At 33.5% G+C, this 22,729-nt stretch overlaps 2 protein-coding genes across 3 annotated transcripts; one reads left to right on the forward strand and one right to left on the reverse strand.

The window, feature by feature from the left end:
• Positions 1 to 2,862: 2,862 nt before the first annotated feature.
• On the forward strand, positions 2,863 to 7,153 carry LOC145057066 (uncharacterized). 2 transcript variants are annotated; one of them, XM_079004831.1, is made up of 9 exons: positions 2,863 to 3,124; positions 3,297 to 3,423; positions 3,516 to 3,608; positions 4,235 to 4,435; positions 4,543 to 4,665; positions 4,759 to 4,793; positions 4,875 to 4,977; positions 5,181 to 6,734; positions 6,876 to 7,153. In XM_079004831.1, the coding sequence occupies exons 3-9, from the start codon at positions 3,531 to 3,533 to the stop codon at positions 6,876 to 6,878; spliced, it is 2,097 nt and encodes a 698-aa protein (XP_078860957.1). In that variant the 5' UTR covers positions 2,863 to 3,124; positions 3,297 to 3,423; positions 3,516 to 3,530; the 3' UTR covers positions 6,879 to 7,153. The 2 variants fall into 2 exon arrangements, with proteins under 2 accessions (XP_078860957.1, XP_078860958.1); XM_079004832.1 differs by having other exon boundaries at positions 2,863 to 3,423.
• Positions 7,154 to 20,244: 13,091 nt separating this feature from the next.
• On the reverse strand, positions 20,245 to 21,277 carry LOC145057067 (protein LURP-one-related 4-like). The gene is made up of 2 exons (XM_079004833.1): positions 20,967 to 21,277; positions 20,245 to 20,873 (listed from the first exon to the last, which is right to left on the reverse strand). Exons 1-2 carry the CDS (start codon positions 21,249 to 21,251, stop codon positions 20,541 to 20,543), a joined length of 618 nt encoding a protein of 205 aa, XP_078860959.1. The 5' UTR covers positions 21,252 to 21,277; the 3' UTR covers positions 20,245 to 20,540.
• Positions 21,278 to 22,729: the final 1,452 nt, after the last annotated feature.

Here is a 22,729-nt window from a genome sequence, read left to right on the forward strand (position 1 = left end):
TAGGGATGTCTATTTCAAAGGTTATATATATTATATTTGATTATTATGGCTTATGAGTAAACAAGTGACATTCTAAGATGTTAAAAGATCCCGTAAAGAAGATCTTTGAGGTGATTATTATGAAAATTACATTTCCCTATTATCTTTTTGGATATTTGAATGAGTTTTAATTATTTTATGTTATTTTTATCCATTTATGACATGTGAGTATAAATGTATGTACTCATGAAAATATTTTGGAATGAGTTTTCTTATAATTGGAAACAACAATAATGATTTCCACTTAAATTTCTTCATAAACTTATGCATCACTTAGGATATGATGATGACTTATATGTCTAAATTACGACTCAGGTACTCATTATGGTGTTGTAATGATGCAATGGTATTATGGAAATTCTTTACTTATAAATTTGGGTTAACTACCATTCGTGTGGTACTTGTGTGATAAATCACTTGCACCTAGTTTGATGGGAGGTGAGCCCATTTAGCTATCATTATTCAGATACTTAACTACTATTATGATGAGATGAACTCACTTAACTATTATTGTAAGGAGATGTACCCACTTATCTATCTTTGAGAGGTGTTAGACTATAATATCCACATGGTATGGGATTTAGAAGCATTTGCATTGCATTGCCTTTTAGTTTTAAATTTGTTTTGATAATCCAATAATCATTGAGCAATGCTACTCTTATATGCTTCTTTTCCAACTAAAGAGTTAAGTATTTCCTTTGATATTTCCAAACTTTGGAGGTTTTATATTGGGATTGGATGATTGCTCTCGTCCAAAGCCTTAAAGCGAAAACCTTGATATTATTCACTAGGCTTTCTAAGCCTAAAACTTTATATTTTGACATGTATTTAATTTCGAAGAGTTGGTGAAGACCAAAGACAATGTTAACTTGGATATTTAGAAGATTTTTTAGTTTAGTCTGAAATGTTTGTAAGTTGTTTACTTTACGTTGCCTCTAATTATGTTGTTACACCCTCATATTTCTTGACTAATTTTAAATGCTAAAAGACTTGGCCATTTGGGACCAAATTTCGCAAGATGTTTTCCTAAAAATACTATTATTTTGTAAAATACATGAAATTAGTATTTTAAAAGACTATTTCAAATAGACTATATGAAAAGTTTCACATGGGTCGCGGGGGGTTGTTGCATGGTCAGTATTAACACGGGTGTGCCTCTTGGCTCAAAGATATCAATTTCTTTAATCGTTTTGGAGGCTTCGTTGAGTACTACAGGTGGAAAGGAAAATAGGATGATGGATGGGTCAGTTTTGGTGTGATCACCCATGTTTCAAGGGAGACCATAGGTTGTATGAGAATGAAACCATTTCCTTCTTTGGTTTCATCGCATTTACCAATTCTTAGGACTAGCGAGGTGATAGCTTCTTATGGAGATTACATAGATGACGCCACTAATGTAATCCTAGTTTAACTAGGTATCTCTTGGTGGTGATATGATTAGATGAAACGTACAATTGAGATCTGATATCACAAAAGAATAGGTTAGCTGTAGTTCAGGAGGAGGTCCCGAGAATATGATATGATGGTCAAGTTTAGTTAAGTTAGCAGTGATTAGAGTTTGTTTACTATATATATATATATATATATATATATATATATATATATATATATATATAGAGAGAGAGAGAGAGAGAGAGAGAGAGTAGTGAAAGTCAATATCTTTTACCGATGATGGTATGTTGGTCTTTATATTGTGAGAGTACACGTTTGTCTTTTATCGTGATTTATGATGTCAAATCCGTACTAGGAAAATGGTGGAACATTATTGTTTGTTGTTGGTTGCTTGTCTCTTCAGGTAGATTTGTCTTATCGTGCAGAGATCGTGGTTCGCCAGGGTTTCTAATATAGTTATGGGTGCTTAGAGTGTATCCTTGTTTTGTCTTATAGGGTTTGTTTGTTTAACTCAGGGATGGGCATTTGGGTCGGATTGGACCGGTTTGACAGAATTTGGTGGACCATGGACCGGACCTGTTGAGGATTACTGGTCCAGGTCCAGGTCTGCGTTTCTCGGTTCTTGTACCCATTAGACCGATACAACTTTAGGTGCATATGGTACAACTCGTTGAAGCCATACTAAAGTTAGTTTATCTATTACTTTAAACAAATATACGTTGGACCGGACCTGGACCAGGACCAGACTTACCCGATTTTGTACTTAGACCTATTTTGCATGATTCAAAGAACCGAGAACCAGGCCTACTCTAAAAAACTGATACATGTCTAAGTCTTGTTTCTGGTCCGGTCTGGTTTAGAGATTAAAATGCTCACCTCTAGTGTAACTTATGTAGGTATGAAATGAGCAAAATAAGTGATGCTCGGTTCTATCAATAGATCGAATTGAGGTATTGTGTAGAACGTCTCATTTGGGGCTAAGTTGGTATAGTTAGGTTTAGTCGTGCAACTATGTGTTTGCATCATTTTTCTTGTTTGGCTTGATTGAACGGGTTATGCCGGTTGGTCAACCACTACATTGGTGATATGGTTGCATAAACCGGATCACAATGTCGTAGATGGTACCCATCCTTATCAAATAAAAAATATTGTCATGTTTTGTTTACGTAAATAGGGTGTCATTTAATCAATGTTTGTTAACTACTTAAATAATAAGTCGGTACATGGCTATAAATAGTCATCATACTATAAATACATTGCCTTTAAATATCACCGTCTAATAATGGTTCTAGACGCCAAATAATGTACTTATTAACTGCATCAAATAATTACCTTGAAAATCCAATGTCTTTTTTAGTTTTTTATATATTCATTGATAAAACGATATAGGAATGTTATACATTTCACATCAATATAAAAAAAAGATTGATAATGATAACTCATTATTCCCTATCAAATTCTTCAGTCAAAAGGGAGAAGAGGTTCACGATTTCCTTTTCTTGTTTTGCACGGACAGTAGTAGATACACAAACATACCTGCAACATTTGTTTTATTCAGAGGCAGAAACAGAAAGATTCGGTGTTGGATCTTGCCGATGAATCGCCAATCTCATTTCTGAAGCATTCACGAGCTCTCCATTGTAGATACGCTTCTCAGTTCTCTGAACCAAAAAAGCCCACATCTTTCACTTAGGTTCGCGTTTTCTTCACTCGGCGTTTGACTAATCTGCGTGTGTATATGCGTTTGTTTGTTTGTTTCCATGTTTTTTGAACTTAAAATTCAGGGAATTCAACTGGGTATTTGTCATTTCGAACGAAGGCTGCAAAAAGGTCAATTTTTCACTAGTTTATCCATTTCTTCTCAGTTTGTAACTCAATCTGTGTGTTCCAAGACTTGAACTCGCGCAATTGTACTGGGTTTATGTGCTTTTGAACCGATGAAACATTGACGTGTTGATTGATGATTTCTGGCTAACCGGAGCTCCGATTTAGGTACGGACTTTTCCTAATTAGCTACGAGTAGAATACCCTGAAATCTGAGTATGATAATGTAGAATTGAGCGTCTGATATTTGTATAAAACAGAAATAGAGACATAAAATGTTCAAGTCGGCGAGATGGAAAAGCGAAAAGAACAAGATAAAAGGTGTATTCAAGTTGCAGTTTCATGCAACACAGGTACTGTATTTCTCAATTAAATAAGAACCATAATGTGTTTGATAATTTCATGCATGATGTCTGTATCTCATATTGAAAAGATTTGCCACTGTTTCTTAAAGTGACCCAGAAAGAAACATTCAATGTTGGCCTATAAAATCAAATTTTAGAAATTTGCTTCATCATTTTCCATTTTATTCACATATATGGAAAGGAAGTCAAAAGTAGATGAGAATCTGTAAGATTTAATGGTATCTTCTTGCATTTTGGGGGTGATTAATTCATTATAGTTTCGCGATAAAAACCACGATAATTTTTTTTTTTTAATAATTGTACTTGAGGCCATGACGTATGCCCTCAACGCGATAAAAAACCGTTAAAAAGAAAAGTTCGAGTCGGTTCATTAATAGCAATGATCTAAGACTGGTCAAGGGTTCGAGTCTCAGTAGCTGCAGTGTGAGAATTTCAATTCCAATGTGGATTGTGCTTCTTGTAACACTAAGTTCTCAAATCAGTAGTGGGCCACTGTGTACCTGATATACATCTCACATCGCAGAGCAGGGTGGTGTGGGCCAGCTCGGGAGTTGAAAAATAACCCTTTTGTAGAAATAAAATATTTATACATTTTCTTCTTGCTGCATACACAGTTGACACAATTAGAAGGAGATTCGTTGATGATATCCGTGGTTCCTACTGATGTTGGAAAAGCAACCTCAAGATTAGAGAAATCAAAAGTTCAAGATGGAAACTGTTATTGGGAAAAACCACTTTATGAAACGGTTAAATTCTCTCATGATCAAAAAACCGGAAAGATTCACGAGAAAATCTATTACTTTATTGTGGCAAAGGTACAAATTGATTTAAATTTATGCAAAGCATATTTCTATATGTTTCCAAATCAAGAAAGATAAATAAAAAGTAAATTTTTTTTTCGTGGGGTTTTGACAATTTGTAGGATTCTTCAAGATTTGGTGGTGTTGGAGAGGTTTCGATTGATTTTGCAAGTTATGTTGAAGCCACGAAGCTTTTTTCTTTATCTCTTCCTTTAAAAAGTGCAAATTTTGCAGCTATTTTGCATGTTAGTCTCTTTTTATCTTGTGTGCAATTTTTGTTTAAGTGGATTCGTTTGTTCAAGTTTTAAAAGTTGTATATTTTTTTCTTCCAAAAATAGGTATCAGTTCAAAGGGTGCAGGGATCTTTCGATAGGTAAAATGGATTTTGAAACGATTAAGTTTCCTATTTATTTAACTTCTTTAAAGATTATATTTACACTTCTACAATTTACAGGGAAATTGATAGAAGTGAGAGTGCAAAAAACCATGATCAAAGCTTGATGAGACACTTTAGCAATGGTAGTTTTGAAGGAAACATTAGAAGTAATCCTACTGAAGTAAGTTCTCATTTCACCTACCTAAATTCAGGAAATAGCAACATACTTTCATTTATTTGTGTATTATAGCATCCTACTTTTGTTTCATTGTATTACAACATTGTACTTTGAATTTTCTTTTTCTTGTTAAAGCATTTTACTTTGAAAATCTACCGAATTTGTAGCATTGGATAATTAAGACATTATATTTTAAAAATTTACAGGATCAAATGGTATCCAATGAATCAGATATCAATTTTTCAAGATCCAGTAGCAATTCCACACTCAATACCCCACAAAAAAAGGAACCTAAAAAGATAAAACAGACTCGTGAATCATCAATAAAAGAAGATAAATCATTGCAATGGGATTGGTTAAATGGTTCTAATCCCAAATTAAGTACAGATGATTCTTCAACAAGTACATTAGGAGAAACTTCAGAAGAAAGTTCTTCAGATGTCATCATTCAAAAGCTCAAGGCTGAAGTTGTAGCTTTGACTAGACAAAATGATGTTTCTGAGCTAGAATTACAAACACTTCGTAAACAAATCATGAAGGAAATCAAAAAGGGCAATGAGCTTTCACGGGAAGTAGCTCAACTTAAAGAAGAAAGAAATGTCTATCAGAATCGCACAGAAGAAGTCAAAGTCAAAGTCAAAGATGATCCGTGGGCCCTTCTTGATGAACTACAGAAAGAATTAAACCATGAGAAAGAACTAACCTCCAATCTTCGATTACAACTTGAGAAAAAACAAGAATCGAGCACTGACATGGTTCTTCCTTTAGAAAAGTCAAAGTCAAAGTCAAAATCTGAGACAGATGATGAAGATGATGATGAGGAGCAAAGGGTGTTGGAAGAGATTGTTAAAGACCATAGTGGCATTAAAGAAACGTATTTACTAGAACAAAAGATTATAGATCTTTATGGTGAAATTGAGTTGTATAAAAGAGATAAAGATGAACTTGAAATGCAAATGGAGCAAATAGCACTAGATTATGAAATCTTGAAGCAAGAAAACCATGACATATCTTATAAACTTGAAAGAAGTCAACTTGAAGAACAACTCAAGATTCAATACGAGTATACGCCTTACTCAAATGCAAACGAACTCGAATCAAAAATTGAAAGCTTGGAAAATGAACTCAAATCAAAATCAAAAGAATTATCAAACTCAAATCTTGTGATCAAAGATCTTGAAACCCATGTCAAGAATCTTGAGGAAGAGTTAGTGAATCAAGAAAAAAGGTTTGAGGGCAATCTTGAAGAATTTACACGTGGGAAAATTGAAAATCAGAAAAGGGCGATTCGGGCAGAGGAAAATTTGAGAAAAATGAGGTTGCAAAACGTTAATTTGGCTTCAAGACTTCAAGAGGAACTTAGAAGGCTGTCACAAAAAATGGGTTCTGCATTTGAAGTAAACGAGAAAGCAGCCATGAAAGCTATGGAGGAAGCTGATAAATTACGTGTAGAGAAACGAGCTCTTGAAGATATGTTTGTGAAAGTGAAAATAGATTTATGGAATTTTTGTGATTGTTTTGAAGAAAATGTTATTGGTTTTTTGGAGGAAATGAGTCTAAAGTTGAAACAGTTGGTGAAGATGAAGGACCAGATTGAAAATATGAATGGGATTTTGATGGTAAATGGAAAGATGCAGAATCTTGAAGGTGAAAGATTGAATGGGAACTTTTTTCTACTTAAGAAGAAAGATCTTCAACTTGAAATTAAAGAGTTTGAAAAAAAATTGGATAGTCTTGTGCATAAAACTGAGAAATCACAGGTATTTTACCTTGAATTTTGTTCACAATGAAAAGTAAAATATGATGATTTGAAAAGTCAACTCCTCCATCTTGAACTTGTTAATATTTTTTGATAGGAATGGAAAAGTTTTAACCTTTTTGTCTTTTGTTGTTGCATGTAGTGACAATGCCATTTAAACATCAAGAAAGTTTTGACAAATTATTGAAGAAAATGGTGTCTTTAAAGAGTTTAAAGTACAGAAACAGGTTGCAGTTGGAAGAAGATCATCTCATGTAAATAATTTTAAGGTTTTAGGTGTCTGTACATAATAGTTTTACTATGATAATATTATGTGAATGATCTTTATGATTTTGTTTAGTTTTTCATCGAGTTTTTTATATATAAAGTTTTGTAAATATTCTGTTTTTTTGGAATGATACTAGTTTATGTTTCATGTTATCTCTTGCAAAATCTTGGATTTTTGACTTGAGCAGATCTTGATCCAGATCTGGCTCCTGCATTAGGGTGTTGTACTCTTTGCATGATGGATGTTTTAGGATGCAATAATGAGTTGTACATTAAGATTTAAGCAGGCATGCGAAATGCATCAATGAATGAATTAAGAAATCGAAATGTCAGACAAGTAATCACAAGTTGATCTTGTGTTTGCTGTTTTTTTAAACCAAACATAACATAAAATTATTTTGTTTATTGAGATCTGAAAGATATGATTTTTTTGGATTTGAAGGATTTTTAAAGATGCTAATATCAAATTCATAACATCGTTCTTAATTAATTACATTAAAAGAATATGCGAATGAGATTATTGGGACCCACAAGGCCACAACCAAGAAAATACGTAAACTTTAACAGCTTATTTAATAACATGAAGCTCTTGTTGGGTTTCTCAGGTTACATTTTGGCCCGTTTAATCTTTCCAAATTTCAAAAGTTTACAATTTCTAGTTTTCTACCATAACTTTTAATTTCACTTCACATCAGGATCATCCAAACATATAAGAGACTCGAGCAAAAGGAAAAAAGAAGCCCCTTAAAGAAAAATTTACTAGAACATATAAGATTGATTGCCCATAAATAAATGTTAATTCTTGAAAACATAAGCCACACATAAAGACCGTCAAATGTAAAGCAAATGACTTACCCAAATGGTCAGTGACTAAAATGTAATATAAGGTAGGAAATGTAAAGCAAATGACTTACCCAAATGGTCAGTGACTAAAATGTAATATAAGGTAGGAAAGTATTGCACATGTGACCTTTTCTAATGGAGTCAGAGCCATCTTAATTGAAATCGATTCGGAAAATACTAGAGTTCAATTCGGGTCAAGTCGAGCTTGAGCTTGAGCTAGTCGAGTATATTATTGAGCTGAGCTCAAGTATTGATATACTCCACTTGTAAAGTCCATGAGCTTATTCAAGCTTATTTATATTTACACTTATACCCTATATTTTATTCATACTTATATAATTGAGCTCAGTAGATTTGAACTCGCAACCTTAATTGTATTTCTATTGCAATCCAATATAGATTTATCTTTTTAATAATTAATTCAGCAAGCTCAAAAGTATCGATTACTTTATCAAACTAGAATCGTGGTTGAAAATAAAGCATGTTCAATCGAGAGCTCGAATTGTGCTTGAAAATAAAGCGTGTTCGATCGAGAGCTCGATTTTTTTTATTGGAGTCATGTTTTGTGGTCGGCACTACTCGTATTTTGTGGTTGACATTACTCGACTCGATTACAACCCTGGATGGTTGCCGAACTTGTCATACCCATTTGGGACAGACCTACTTTTTTTGAGTTACTCCTAACTATCACCACCAATGTCTCAAGCGAGATTTGAACCTATGACCTTTCAAATAAGAAAGTTGCTCCTTACAGTTAGACCAAAAACCCTTTGATGGACGGGCCTACTTGACATGTTGTATATACTGTATGAGAAAAATCTTGAATAGAATAATCATAAACAAACATATTTTATAGATATCTTAGATAATCATGTCAATAATAAAACAAATGATAGCCAAGAGATATTAAAGCAGAAGGTTTTTTAAGAGTTCATAAGATATAATTTACCTAAAAAGTGCTTTTTATAATAGTTTTTTTTGGGAAAACAATACCAACCACTTAAAAGTTTATGATCGTTTTTTTTGAGTTTGAAGTTTTATAAATTAACAAATTTTTATTAAATAATATTTCGTTTATCACTAATTATATATTTAATTCATTTACCCTTAATTATATATTTAATCTCAATAATATTTCATTTATCCTAGTTATATATATATATATATATATATATATATATATATATATATATATATATATATATATATATATATATATATAATTCAAAATTTTGAAATATATATACAATAGACGGTTTGTTAAAAACTTTAGTGTTCATATTCCATTAGGTATAAATTTTCCAGAGTTATTAAATTTGGTCAAACAAAAGACAAATTTGGAAAACAATTTTAGTATCAGTTCGTCTTTCCATCACCATATTATGAAATATATTATAAAGACAGTTGATGAAAATGATGTGAATCATTTAAAAAAGATTATCCATTAACTTTCAACTCATGTACACCTATATTTGGTGGATAATGATCTAGTCAAAGAGGAATAGAAATACAATGTCGAAAGTTGATCTATTATTGGCGGGAACTGATCTAGCAGCGAAAAAAGGCTCCGATAACAGGATAGAGAACTTTTTTTGTTGACAACCGATCTAGCAAAAGAGGTACCAACAATCAAGTAGGTATATATCTCTCTCTAAATGATCCTCGCAATCTTGGTGGATATGTTGCATATCGAACAACGATATAACAATAGTTCAATCCACAAATTTAGTAGTACCATATCAAATGCCGGTAATTACATATAAATTACCAATAGTTCCATATCAAACGCTTGTAGTTACATATCAAACACTAGTCGAACCAAAAATTCAGTATGCCGATCCAGTAAAATATCAATACTTAGGTGATTATAATATTGGCATTGTTAAAAATGATGTTGATGTTGGTACATGTAACAATGATGTTGATAATGTTACATGTAACAATGATGATAATTATAGTACATTCAACAATGTTGTTGATGTTGGTACATGTCACAATGAAGGTAGTATTGATGATAATATAGAAATTGAGGAGCCAACTGATGATTTGTTAGGTATATCAGACAAAGAAGCAAATGATTCTAAAATTGAATGACACTAGGACTGAAAATAGGTTTTAGGGAGCATGTTTTGATGAAATTTTTTATTGGTTTATTTCGACTGTAAAACTAGACAATTATACCATGTTTCAGATTGGTAAAACTTGTGGACCAACATGCATGTCACCGATGAAACCAAACCATCATCAAAAAGAAAAAAAATATTGGTAAATTTAGTTACGAGGTGTTGGGTATTGATCATGACAAAGACTAGTGTGGAACCATTGTGTAACTCCCTGTTCCGAATCGTTTCCTAATGCAGGGCAGTGACTTGAAGATTAGGTATCATAAGGATTAGGGCCTTTGGAAAAGAGAGATTTAGACCCATTTATGTGTAGGTAATGTAATTTAGATGATCCAGGAGTTCACTTTGTGTTTTGAAGCAAAGGGGTATATCGGTAAAGTGTTAGTTCGGGCTTTTGTGGAAATTGGATTTTTGTTCGGGAAATTTTATGGAAAGGATGAGTTAATAGAAGTGTAGAGCTTCTCATCACCTTTCCGTGGATATAAGGATCTTCGGAAACATACTTAGAACGAAGAAGTTATGGCCTTCAAAAGTTTAGTGGTTTTAGGGTGAAACCGAGTATACGGGGCATGCACAAGTGTATGCAAGCCGTACTAGAGCTAAGTCTAGTATATAGGGAATACTTTGGTGTACGCTGGGCATACTAATAAGATGGGTCGCGAAGGCTTAAGGGAGTACGCTGGGCGTACCAGAAGTACGCAGCGCGTACTCCAGTCAGACCTAAACCCTAATTTAGGGTCTTAGAGCCTATTTAAGCTCCTTAACTCACCACCAAACCCTATTTGTCACACCCCCAAACCGGAACGGCGGAAACGTTCGGGGGTGGCGGACGTCATGTGTTGTATCACAACAATTGTATCATAGCAAGCATAGTAAACACAACCAGACATTGAATACATATATAAAAAGGTTTACGTTGTTTAATACATAGTTTTTATTCCGAGTAAAAGTAAATAGACAGACGCGACTCTAACTCCTGGTCTTCTCCGAACTCCTGGAAGTACCTGTCTACTAATTCCCTGAGAATACAAGCAGTTTTGAAAATATATCAGCATAAAGCTGGTGAGTTCATAAGAGGTAGTTTGTAATGAAAACTTGTTGATGAGCTAGTGTAACGACGTAAATTTTCAAAACAATTTTTCATTTTTCAACAACCAAATTTATATTTAAACATTCTCAAAACATATGTTCCACAGTAGTTATCAAAATAATAAATATCCCAAGATCACAAATAAAATCTCCTGACTGTGTGTACAGATCACGTCGGCGCCTTTCCACAGTCCTGGCTAGTACCTGAAACACATAGCACAACAACTGTAAGCATAAATGCTTAGTGAGTTCCCCCAAAATACCACTTATACACATACGCCTTTCCAGGCCATACTCTACACGACCTCCCGGTCCATGTATCTCAGGGGACTTCCGTCCCAATCCCAGTAAACCTTCCGGTCCTACTCATATCGACCTTCCGGTCCATGACTCCCTGACCTTCCGGTCCACGTCATAATGCCTTCCGGCCCATATCATACATAGCATACATATCACATACATAACGCATACAGAACATGCAACGCATAGCATACAATACATGCATCTCATAGCATACAAGACCTTCTGGTCACACATAGGCACCTTTCCAGGTATAGTATAGTGAGAAGACTCACCTGGGGTAACTCGGTAACTCGGAAATCTCGGACTCTGTGACATAGGATCTAGCCTCCGCCTAATCATAACAAACACTTCTTATTAATACATTTCCCCAAGTCTAGACTCTTTCCTTTCCTATCATTCTTAGAAGGGTAAATGTCCATTTTACCCCTCTCATGGCTCAAATACCCTAAAGTTGACTAAACCCTAAAAGTTAACAAAAGTCAACCGTCCGGGTTACGCTGCGCGTACCAAACATGTACGTTGGGCGTACCCGGTGCCTTCACAGAATCGGGGTACACGACCCCTTACGCTGCGCGTACTGGGATTACGCCCAACGTAAGTCCCAGTTCAGCTAACTTATGGATTTTGGTCTTAAACGGTTAAGACATGAACTCATATTCCAGATCTGACTTCTCTAGGGTTACTTACTCCATAAAGTTGAAACCTTTAAGCCTTTGCATGGCTGTAAAGGTCACCCATCACCTAAAACACCTTTCCTCTACCCATGTTAAGTCCATAACTCATGCATGACTCAATATCCACGACCAAGGTTGGATTTTTATGAACCCCCATCACATAATACACTGGGAAAGGGCAGATCTAAGCTTATGGAGACCCTTTGCACAAAAAGTCTCCACCTTTGAACCAAGAACCCTAAAAATGGGTCCATAGAGCAAAACTCATGAAATGCAAGGAAAGCTTTGAGCTTTTTACCTCAAAAAGGAGCTCCAACCTCTATAGAACTTGGATCTACTCTTGCTCTCCAACTTCTAGCTCCAACAATGGCTTCCTCTTCTCCTTCTTCACCTTAAAAAGGCACCTTCAAGCTTAAGAACACACACACAAACTCAAAACGGGTTTTCTGCTCTCTTAGGGTTCACTCACTGAGGTATGGTGGCTGGGGTAAAAGACTTAACGTTCCTTTTATAGTGCACAAGCCAATATTTAGGGTTTGCATCTGGGCACATTACGCCCAGCGTACCCAGGCGAGTCCGCGTCCAAAATAAGTGCGCGAGTACGCGCGGCGTACGCCTTATTACGCCCAGCGTACTCATAAGTCCAATATTTAACTTAAGGGACTTATCTTGACAGCTTGTAGAAATAGAAGGGTTATAACGCTTACCTGAGTTTCGGGATGTTATAGCTAGCAGAAATGTTTGTATTGTTTTAAGAAAATCCGATATTTTCTTTAATGAAAATGTAGAGTTATCAGTTCTGTAGTAAACCATGAATATCTGTGTGTTTCCAAGAAAATACGATATTTTCTTTAGTGAAAATCTAGCTTTATCGATTCCGTATAAAACCATGAATGTTCATTACTGAAAACTGTAGTGATGTGCGAAAATACTACCTCATGTGACTAGCTAAAGCTAATCATGAAGTATAAGTATTTTATATGTGAATCCATTGCATAATTGGTTCTGTTTGAAAACCCTGGCTTTGGCTAGTATACGTAGTGCGTTTTAGTTCTATTTAGTATAAATAAAACCGTTGAAGAGTGTCAGATTGTAAACTAAAGGTGATTTATACATAATGTGAGTTGTATAACCATACTTGATATGACTAGAGACCTTTCCAATGTTTTTCAGGCGTCGAGTTAAATGACATTTGTCACCCTGGGCATGCCTGCCCAACTGTAGCTAGCAGTTCGGGTGTGGGATTGTTAGTCCCAAATAGATCTATTCACAAATCTCACGCTCTCCTTCTAGGAGACTTTGGTTATACTATGATAGGATTTATCCCTGTACACCTAAGGGTACAGTAGTGAAGTAGCGCCTCACAATATCGTACAATCTAGTTTACATGTAGTGTAGTAGTGTTCTACCGTAGTGAAAATCTGAATGTATACTTTTCGTAGAGATAATTACAGTTATGCAAAACGTGATAGAGTAGTGGTGCAAACTGTAAACTATTCCTGTTCTTAGTGCATACGTTTAGTAGTGAAAGTTTCTTTACTTGTTATGTTTAGAAAAATCCCAAACTATACCGATTATAGTTTGCATGAATAATGTAGTGAATAGCGAATCCGGAAAACTATGAAATTTTAGTGAAAAACAACCCTTATGCTCAACACAGTACAAAAGGGTTAAAGTATGAGAATTTCATGAGTTTTGAAAAACATTTATGTTTAGCTTGTATTCCCCCCCTGAAAACATTAAAAATAGAGAAAAATGTAGGGGTATGAACTCACCTCGGGTGATTTGAATGAAGGATCGACACGAAATGTTGGATGTTCAAATGAAGCCTTGAACACACTTTGATACTAATTAACATGTAATGACACATAAAGGAGTCAAATGATGGTATTTCACCACTAGATGTGATGAAGAACCATTCTAAGAACTTGGGACTACTTGCACTAAGTGTTAGGACCTCAAAGGATTGCTTGAGTGAGGTGTATGGCCACTTTAAAGGTGTTTTCAAGGTCCATACTTGCATTCCATGAAGTGTCCTAGGCTCATACTTGGTTATAGTACAAGTTTAGGGTCTTAGAAATGGGTTTGTGGTCCTATGGTGTGTGTGTGTGTGTGTATGGTCGCACAAATGAGTGTGCTGCCGCATACATAAGTGTGTGGCCGCACACAGGAGTGTGTTGCCGCACACACGAGTGTGTGGTCGCACTCCTTCAACAAGATGAAGAACATGACGGGACTTTCATGATTCAAGGCCTAGATCAAGAGGTTCTTCAAGTATAACAAGCTAAGGGATGGATTACTCATGTTTTTGAAGCCTTGGGAGGGTTTGCGGTTGAAGAGTCTTGAGAGAAAAGGTGTTGTGTGCTGCCAGGATGTTAAAGGAATGAAAGGAAAGGGGTCTACCCTTTATATAGGGTGGGTGTGCTGCCTAGAAAGGAGTGTGCTTCCAGGAGGTGTGTGTGCGGCCGCACACCCATGTGTATGGCCGTACTCTCCCTCTAAGGGTGTGTATGGCCCTGTTTTGATAGTATTCGACTTGCTGACTCATTCCTAAACTCACCCTTGGTCATACACAAGCTTAAAATAGCTTAAACGAACCCTCAACAGTCCCAGAAGTCAACGAAACATGTTTAACTTTGATTGAGATGGCTAAGTGTGTGAGACAGAAGTTTTAGGTTGTCACACTATTATCTTCAGCCTCCATCCCTTTAAACCCTAGAATCGAAACCCTAGCCTCCTTTGGTGTGTTTTTTGAGCTTTTGGTGGTATTTCATGCATTTTGGTGATCTTTGAAGAAGAATGAGCTTCTTAGAGAAGTGTGGGATTGCTTGGAGCTTTTGGATCCAGCCTTTGTGCACCTTGATTTATCTTCTGGAGGTATTAAGTTTCTATCTTGATGACTTTAGGTGTTAGATCCAGTTTTTAGGTTCATTTTGGTCTTTAGAGTCATCCTTATGAGTATCGGCTACTCCAAGAGCTTAGTATGCTGGATCTTAACATTTGGGAAGTTCCTTGTTCATAAAAATGTCATCTTGATGAGTTGTGTTGGACCATGCATGAGTTTAGGTGCTTATTATGGTTGGTATTAGGGTCATATTTGAGTTTGGAAGTCATTATCTTAACCATTAAGAGCTTAATGTTGATTTTTGGGGTCCCTGTAGAGTACGTTGGAAGTCATTATCTTACCAAACTAATGATTTGAATACCATATCATATGAACAAACATTGTCATTATGTTATGTTATTAATTAGAAGAACGTCTAATAAGAACAAACATTGGGTGTGTTTGGCAAAAGTAGCTGTTAGCTGGAAGCAGGTAGCTGGTAGCAGAAAGTTGTAGCTTTTATTTGTTATATGAATGTTTGGAAAAAGTAGCCGGAAGCTTTTGAAATATATAAAATTACATAAAAAGGACAATTGATTAAAAATAAATAAATATATTAATATATTTTTAAGGGTAATTATGGAAATTTATTTCAAAAGCTCAGTATCGTTTTGTTAAACGCCACATGAAGTAGCTTTTAGAATTGAACTGTTTTGTTTAAACTAAAAGCTAAACGCTCGTACTGCCAAACGAAATTTTTTGTTTAAACTGGAGCGTTTTGTCAAAAGCTAAAAGCTAGATGCTTTCAAACACTTCCAAAAGCTCCGTGCCGAACACGCCCATTATGTTTTTGTGTTGTATTTTGATTTATTTGAACATTCTAAATTTTAAAGTTCGTTTATTCATTAAATGGAAATATAACATTTTATTGGATGACAGATAACAAAACACAAAATTTTTACTACGATAAACAGTTATAAAACATTAATATAAGAAAATATGTTACATAACATTATTAAATAAAAGACAAACAAATAATAGTTTCACGCAACAACCCACATACACAATACTACTTATCATCTATAATAAGTCGTTCCCAAAACTCGCATGAAAAGTTGTTTTTGTTCGCCTCGACCCATGTTACTTTATCATGCATCTCTTTCACCTTGGACCTCATTTCATCATTAGAGTGTTTGTACTTGTGGGCAATCTGAGAAACCATTTTGATGGAAAAGAAGGCGAAGATATATTTTGGTATAAATTTGCTATCTTGTTTTCATGATTTAGGTAAAAAAATTCAATGGTGATAGGTGGGATGGTTGGATATTAAATGTAAGGGAAAATGACACTGTGGCACAATAAACCTTTTTCATTTGTCCAATTTGGTCATTAATATTTTTTTCTTGCGCAATAGATCCTTAAAATGTTATTTTACCCGTTAAATAGGGGAATCTTCTGATTTAAATCCGGTTTCACTGGTTACCTTTGTATAGGTGGCTTTTTTCATTTTTCTAAAATAAAATATCATTATGTGGCCTTTTCTTTTCATTATTATAAATTCAAAAACCTAGTCCCTAATATCCACATCGCCCCACCATGTTTTCCATCTTCTTCTCCAACCCTCTGTTAACGATTTCTCCAGCGAAGCTACAATTGACGACATCTTATGTTGTTTTCTCATCCCCTTCCTTGTGAACTTTTTCTGTCGCCTCCAAACAACCCCGAATCCCAACCCCACGATCTTCTTGATCTCCATGTAACTGCCCCTCCTCCACCACTAACCCTTGCTGACGATTTAACCTCCTCCAACATTAACCCTTGAATTCTAGTTCTCCTCCTCAAATTTCAGACCCATCCTATCTCTCTCGACTCTCTCTACAACAGAAGGGAAGAAGAGATAATAAACAAACCGAAGAAGAACCCGCTAGTCGTTGAAAAATTTGGATGAAAATGGATACAGTTTCATACTCATACTGGTCGGTGGAACAAGTTCATAGCCGGTGGAGGAGGAATTAGTAGGAAAACAACATCGACGAGGCTATGTTTGTTTTTTCTTCTCACCCCTACTTGTGCCGCAACTATTGTTGCTGCTTAATGTCTCTTCTTCTTCTTCTTCTTCTTCTTCTTCTTAAGTCTTCACCAGGAAGCTGGTAAAACAATGTTCCCTCTTTCGCTATCTCAACCATACAAGGTGTTTGATATGATGTGGAATTGATCTATGAATGTTTAATTTGCATAGTACATTTTACTTTGTTTGCTTTCGTTCTTCACATACTTGTATTTTTTTCTCATTTTTCTGTGTTTTGGTTGAATAGAAACATGTGATTCTTCATTTTCTATTGAAGAGTGCTCATGATTAGACCTCAGCCTAATTCCATGATTTTGTTGTAGACTTTGCCATGTTTTTGTATCATGTATCCTTTATACGTCATCCATAAACACAAATCTTAATTGGTTGATCACTTGTCGAGTTTCCTAGGATTAGTTATGTGATTTATGAGTCTCTTTCGACAATTTCTTGACCTTTTGTGAATGGGTTATGTTGTTACTTTGTCTATCTGTTTGTGGTTATGTTGTAAAACTTGTAATGACTAATTTGATTTCATTTGTTATTAATTGCTGACCCTGCTTAGGTTAATCTCATCGATGTGTCTGCACCTATATAAATAATCCAACAAAAGGGAAAAAAACATCCCAACAAATCGGAAAATAGAACCAGGAAATCGGAACCCACTTCCGACATGTGCACGAAATGAAAGATGCGTCTGATGATATCCAGGATCAATTAATTTTTTCTGAATATCAAAAAATTTAAAATAAATTGTTATCTAGGTGGATTATATGACATGACTATCAAACAATAAAGAAAATTCATTATTAACGCTACATCTGCATTGTTACCTGATAACCTGTTAAATTTGAGCAAAATGACTTAATTAACATATTATAAGTGAGTTTAATGGTCTATTGTGCAAGAAAAAAATATTAATGGCCAAATCGGACAAATGGAAAATGTTTATTGTGCTACAGTAGCATTTTCCCTAAATGTAACACTCATACTTTTAATGCTTTAAAATTCTATAGGGTTAAAAATATTTCAAGACATATAGTTATGTTCTGTAAAACGCGTCCCAAACAAAAACTTTTGTACAAATATAAATAATTTGGGTGTTATCAAAATCATATCAAACTTAATCGTAACAAGAAAATAAGAATTAATAAAGATCATTACAAGGAGAATCAAATAAACTCCTCTACAACTATGTAAGTCATATTGTAATTCGAAAAAAAGTAAGCAAGTCAAAAGACTCGTGAAATATATAGGTTTAGACTCATCAAGATAATCTAAATTAAAAAGAAAAAAAAGATATTCTTGATGACATGTCCATGTTTTATCCGTCTGGCATTGTCGGGTTTTTGGGGCCCCAATTTCTACCTCAAGACTAGTCTAATTCAATACAAAATACATCAAAATCTAGTATTAACTTCAAATGAAATAAATTTCGACAAACCAGACATTTCATACATCCATAACTTCTAATATGTCCCATTTCTTAATCATAGCTAACCAACCCTACCCCGCCCACCCCACCACCTCAATGCACTCCTACCATGGACCATGGTGTTGACCCAAAAATGTTGTTTTCTATCTTTATGATCATGTTCATGTGGCCAAATGCTACACCTTTTCAAGGTATTTATGTGGGTTTCAAATCTTAAAGTTCCCCATGTGGCGTGATCTTGTTTTTTGTCACCCTTCTGCTTATCATCACATTATTCCCTTGTTGCCTTTGTCTACTTGATAATGATATAAATACATACATATATGGTGTATGTTTATAATTGACAAGTGTATTTATTGTAGCCAAATAAAATATAATGAGTTAGGCCACCAAGGTAAAGTTGATGGGTACCCATCACTAAATTTGCAGTATACAGTTTTTAAGATTGTGATGGTAGTAGTCGTAAAAGTATCTCATGTAGTGAATATTGTTTTAAACAAAAGGTTATGTAGGAGGGTAACAATTTTTATCAGATGGGGATGCTTTGTTTTTATATGTTATGTTTTCTTTAACGGTTGAGAATTATAGGTTTTTTTGTATGTGCTATAATGATCATTGTGACTTAAAGTAGGAATAATTAGCATCTTTGTGTTTAGCAGAATTGGTGGTCGATATGATTTTGTGACTTTTAACTATCAAAAGGATCAGATTCAAAATAAAAACAAATAAAAAGTCACTATAACAGAACAAAATCATTAAAAATAAATAAAGATTTATGTAACTATTTATATTTAGAAAACTCATGTCCAAACATCTCATGAGTACGAATATCAATGTGACATGATGAGTAAGTTTATGATGATGAAATTACATTTTTATTCTCTTCAATAATTAATTTATTTCGAAATTGTGCGTTACAATTTTCAATTATATTGATTGTATGTGTCTTGTATATTCAAATGCATGACTTGAATTATTGAAAATCAAAATTCGTCTTATAATTTATTCTTAAATTGATGATATTATAATATTAATAGTTTGTTGGGTTAATAATGTGTATAAATATGATATAGTAACCCTTCTTCCAACCTGTCATAGAATCTTAACTTCTATCCACCTTTTCAACTTATATATATATATATATATATATATATATATATATATATATATATATATATATATATATATATATATATATATATATATATATAATATGGATAAAAATACAAGTACTTGATTATTATGGATAACTAATTGCAATATATTGTCCCATATTGGTATTATTATAAAATATGTTGTTATTTTTTTTTGAAAGTTGTCAATTTATATAAACTAAAAACTTAATAGCGTTGCCTTTGGATGTATCTAACTAAATATTTAGGTTATTTATATACATATCCTCAATTGTTTCTTGTACCCTCTCATCCATATGAATGGAATAGTATGTGTACCTCTATGATTTGGAAATTCAGATGAGTAAGTAGTATGACTTAAAATTTATACGATAAAAGCAATCGTAAAAAGATAGCCATCTATATTAACATGAATTGTAGGCTATAATGTTTTGAGAGAAAAATAAAGCGTTAATTAGATAATCATTCCCAAAATACATATCTAGGTAGCTTATGCTCACGACTTCAATTTTTTAAATGGTGTAAGTTAACAAAGGTCTTTAATGTCTAAATATTGTATTAATAAACTTTTTTTTTTCTAACTATAAGACAAAATGTTAAAATTAATAAAATAATATTTGTTTTGTCTCACTTTAATTTAGTAAAATACATTTCAAGAGAAATAACAATATATTATCATTCTATTACAACCCTTGAATATATTATATAGACATGCCCATAAAATAAGAAATAAAAATTTCATCTACAACAAATTGGAGAAAATATGTTGACTAAAATTCAAATATGATCACATGGTACAACTGTTATGCATAACTATATATATATGTATATACTTCTCATGTTAGGTACAACCACCTCAAGCATGATTAATCACAAAAAACCGATCAAAACTTTGTATGATTTACAACTAATCACAAAGATGTCCTCGTTTTCCGATCTTCATTTCGTGGGTCCCATTTACAATTTGAATCAATCAGAACCCGCAATCAAATCCGGTTTTTTTCTCAAAATAAACAAGATCTACAATCAAATCTTGTTAATTGAAACTTTAAAGTTGACGATGAATCAAACCATGAACCATAACAATCGCCATGATCAACGATTGATCGATATTGGGTTCCACAGTTAATGTAAAAACATCGTCTCCAAGATGAACTCCTGTAGCCGTTTGCTTTGGTTTAATTTCTGCAACCAAGGCACGATCTTGATCAAGATTCATAATCTTGAACCCTAATTTCCCACCACTTTTAACAATCTTGTAACCTTGATCACATGCTAAATCTACATGAATCTTTTGACGTTTACTCGTGACACGAAACCATCGTTGTTTCTTGGAAAAATCCCACTTGTATCCATCCCAACATCCAAAAACTCGTAATTTCTGTTATCAAACATAGAATTAGATGGTGTTTTCAACCAAAAAAGATGGTGTATTAATGGAGTGATTAAGTTGTATATACGATATGATTCATACCTTTCTTTGTATGGAGAAAAGAACGTTGCCTCGAATATCCATCAAGTAAACTTGCGAGCTGCATTTCTTGTCATAATTGTCGACCCGATAAATGATTTCACCTTTCGAATTGTATGCAGTGCATCCATGGCTGTTGTACACTAACGATTTCATCCATATTGTGAAGCATTCTTGCTTTGAGCTCAAGTATGGCGATGATGATGGTGAGGATGATGATGATGATGATGATGATGATGATGATGATGGAAGTGATGATGATGGAGCTTGAGGATAAACCTTAGCCATGGTAGGGAGAGAAGCAACTTCTGTTATAAGATGATGGAGGGTTATATATAGATAAATGTATGTTTGTCAGTTTGTGTATGTGTGTTGTTGTCAAGAAAAGCAACCAACCATTATTTTTCAGGCGCATAATTTTATGTCATTTAATTAGAACTAGTTAGAATTCTCTATTGATGAAGTATTATTTTAATTTAAAATATATCTGAAAAGATATCATTTTTTATTCAATTGCATTAATTGTTGTAAACATTAGGTATTTCTCTCATGCGTTGTGCGTTGATGTGTATTGTGTTGAGACTTGATACAGATGGGTAGTAAAAATTGAAAGTTCGTAAGGAAATTCGCAAGCGAAATAATAAAAATTTGATTTATTTGCAAGATGATACTATTTTTTTTTTTGTACATTTAGAAAAGCGAAAGCCTTCTATAATAATTTATTTATAGGTTGTTTATATATATATATATATATATATATATATATATATATATATATATATATATATATATATATATATATATATATATATATATATATATATATAATTCAACAACCAATATATTCATATTTTTTTACTAACAAAACAAATAAATCATTAGATAAATAAAAAATAACATGATTCATAAAAAAAATCTCAAAATCATTTCAATAATTTTGTTATTATTCACTAAAATTGTCATAAAAATGATTTCTTTTATTTACTTAAAAATGAATCATGAATATGTTAATTTGAAAATATTTTCTTAAGAATCATGTTACTGTTGATTATCTAATGATTCATTTTGTTGGTTTACTAAAAAAAAATATAAATATAAAAAATTTATTATCTTTCTATCATAATTTTCTTTTTTATTTAATCTTGGTTTATCTAATACAACCAACTTTTCACTTCTCATTTCAAGGTCCCAAATGTATTCTCACCGTACCAAATAGTGGTGTGCACAGTGTGTAGTGAATTACGACATAGAGAGAACGTGAAAGTAAGAATTCACTTTGCATCCATTTTACAACATTAAGTTTGTCATTTTTTATATAATCAAAAAGTGAAACAAATATACAACATTAACCTTTCATTTTTTTATATTTAAAATTTTAAACCAATTACAACATTAGCTATTTATCTTTTTTTATATTCAAAATTTATCTCTTACATCGGTTTAAATACCATAATAGCCTAACCACAAATACATAAAAGATTTAACAATTGAAAAAAAAGGTAAATGTCATTCTAGCCAAACCATCTTACAAATTATGGTTTAAATGGTCTTTTTCTTTATAAATGTTTTGTTTTTTTTTGGTTGCATTTGAGAGGAACGAAATATTACTTTACCGGCTAAAGTATTCCACTTAACTGTTATAACAAGTAAACCATACACGTCATTACATTAGTCAACAACTGAGTTAACTCGTGTACATGTCACTGAGTTTGACTGGTTCTTTGCTTGGGGCCTAAGGGTCACTTGGACCCATCAGTCAATAAAAG

Source organism: Lactuca serriola, chromosome 6 (genome assembly GCF_051521515.1).
Source record: "Lactuca serriola cultivar US96UC23 chromosome 6, Lser_US96UC23_V15, whole genome shotgun sequence".
Taxonomy (NCBI): domain Eukaryota; kingdom Viridiplantae; phylum Streptophyta; class Magnoliopsida; order Asterales; family Asteraceae; genus Lactuca; species Lactuca serriola.

What these genes read in the sequence shown, in the direction of transcription:
- LOC145057066 (XM_079004832.1), top strand. Translation starts at nt 3,531, where the DNA reads ATGTTCAAGTCGGCGAGATGGAAAAGCGAAAAGAACAAGATAAAAGGT. An exon ending in TGCAGTTTCATGCAACACAG is followed by an intron (nt 3,609 to 4,234) that starts GTACTGTATTTC and finishes CTGCATACACAG; the next exon opens with TTGACACAATTAGAAGGAGA. An exon ending in ATTACTTTATTGTGGCAAAG is followed by an intron (nt 4,436 to 4,542) that starts GTACAAATTGAT and finishes GACAATTTGTAG; the next exon opens with GATTCTTCAAGATTTGGTGG.
- LOC145057067 (XM_079004833.1), bottom strand. Translation starts at nt 21,251, where the DNA reads ATGGCTAAGGTTTATCCTCAAGCTCCATCATCATCACTTCCATCATCA. An exon ending in TTTTCTCCATACAAAGAAAG is followed by an intron (nt 20,874 to 20,966) that starts GTATGAATCATA and finishes GTTTGATAACAG; the next exon opens with AAATTACGAGTTTTTGGATG.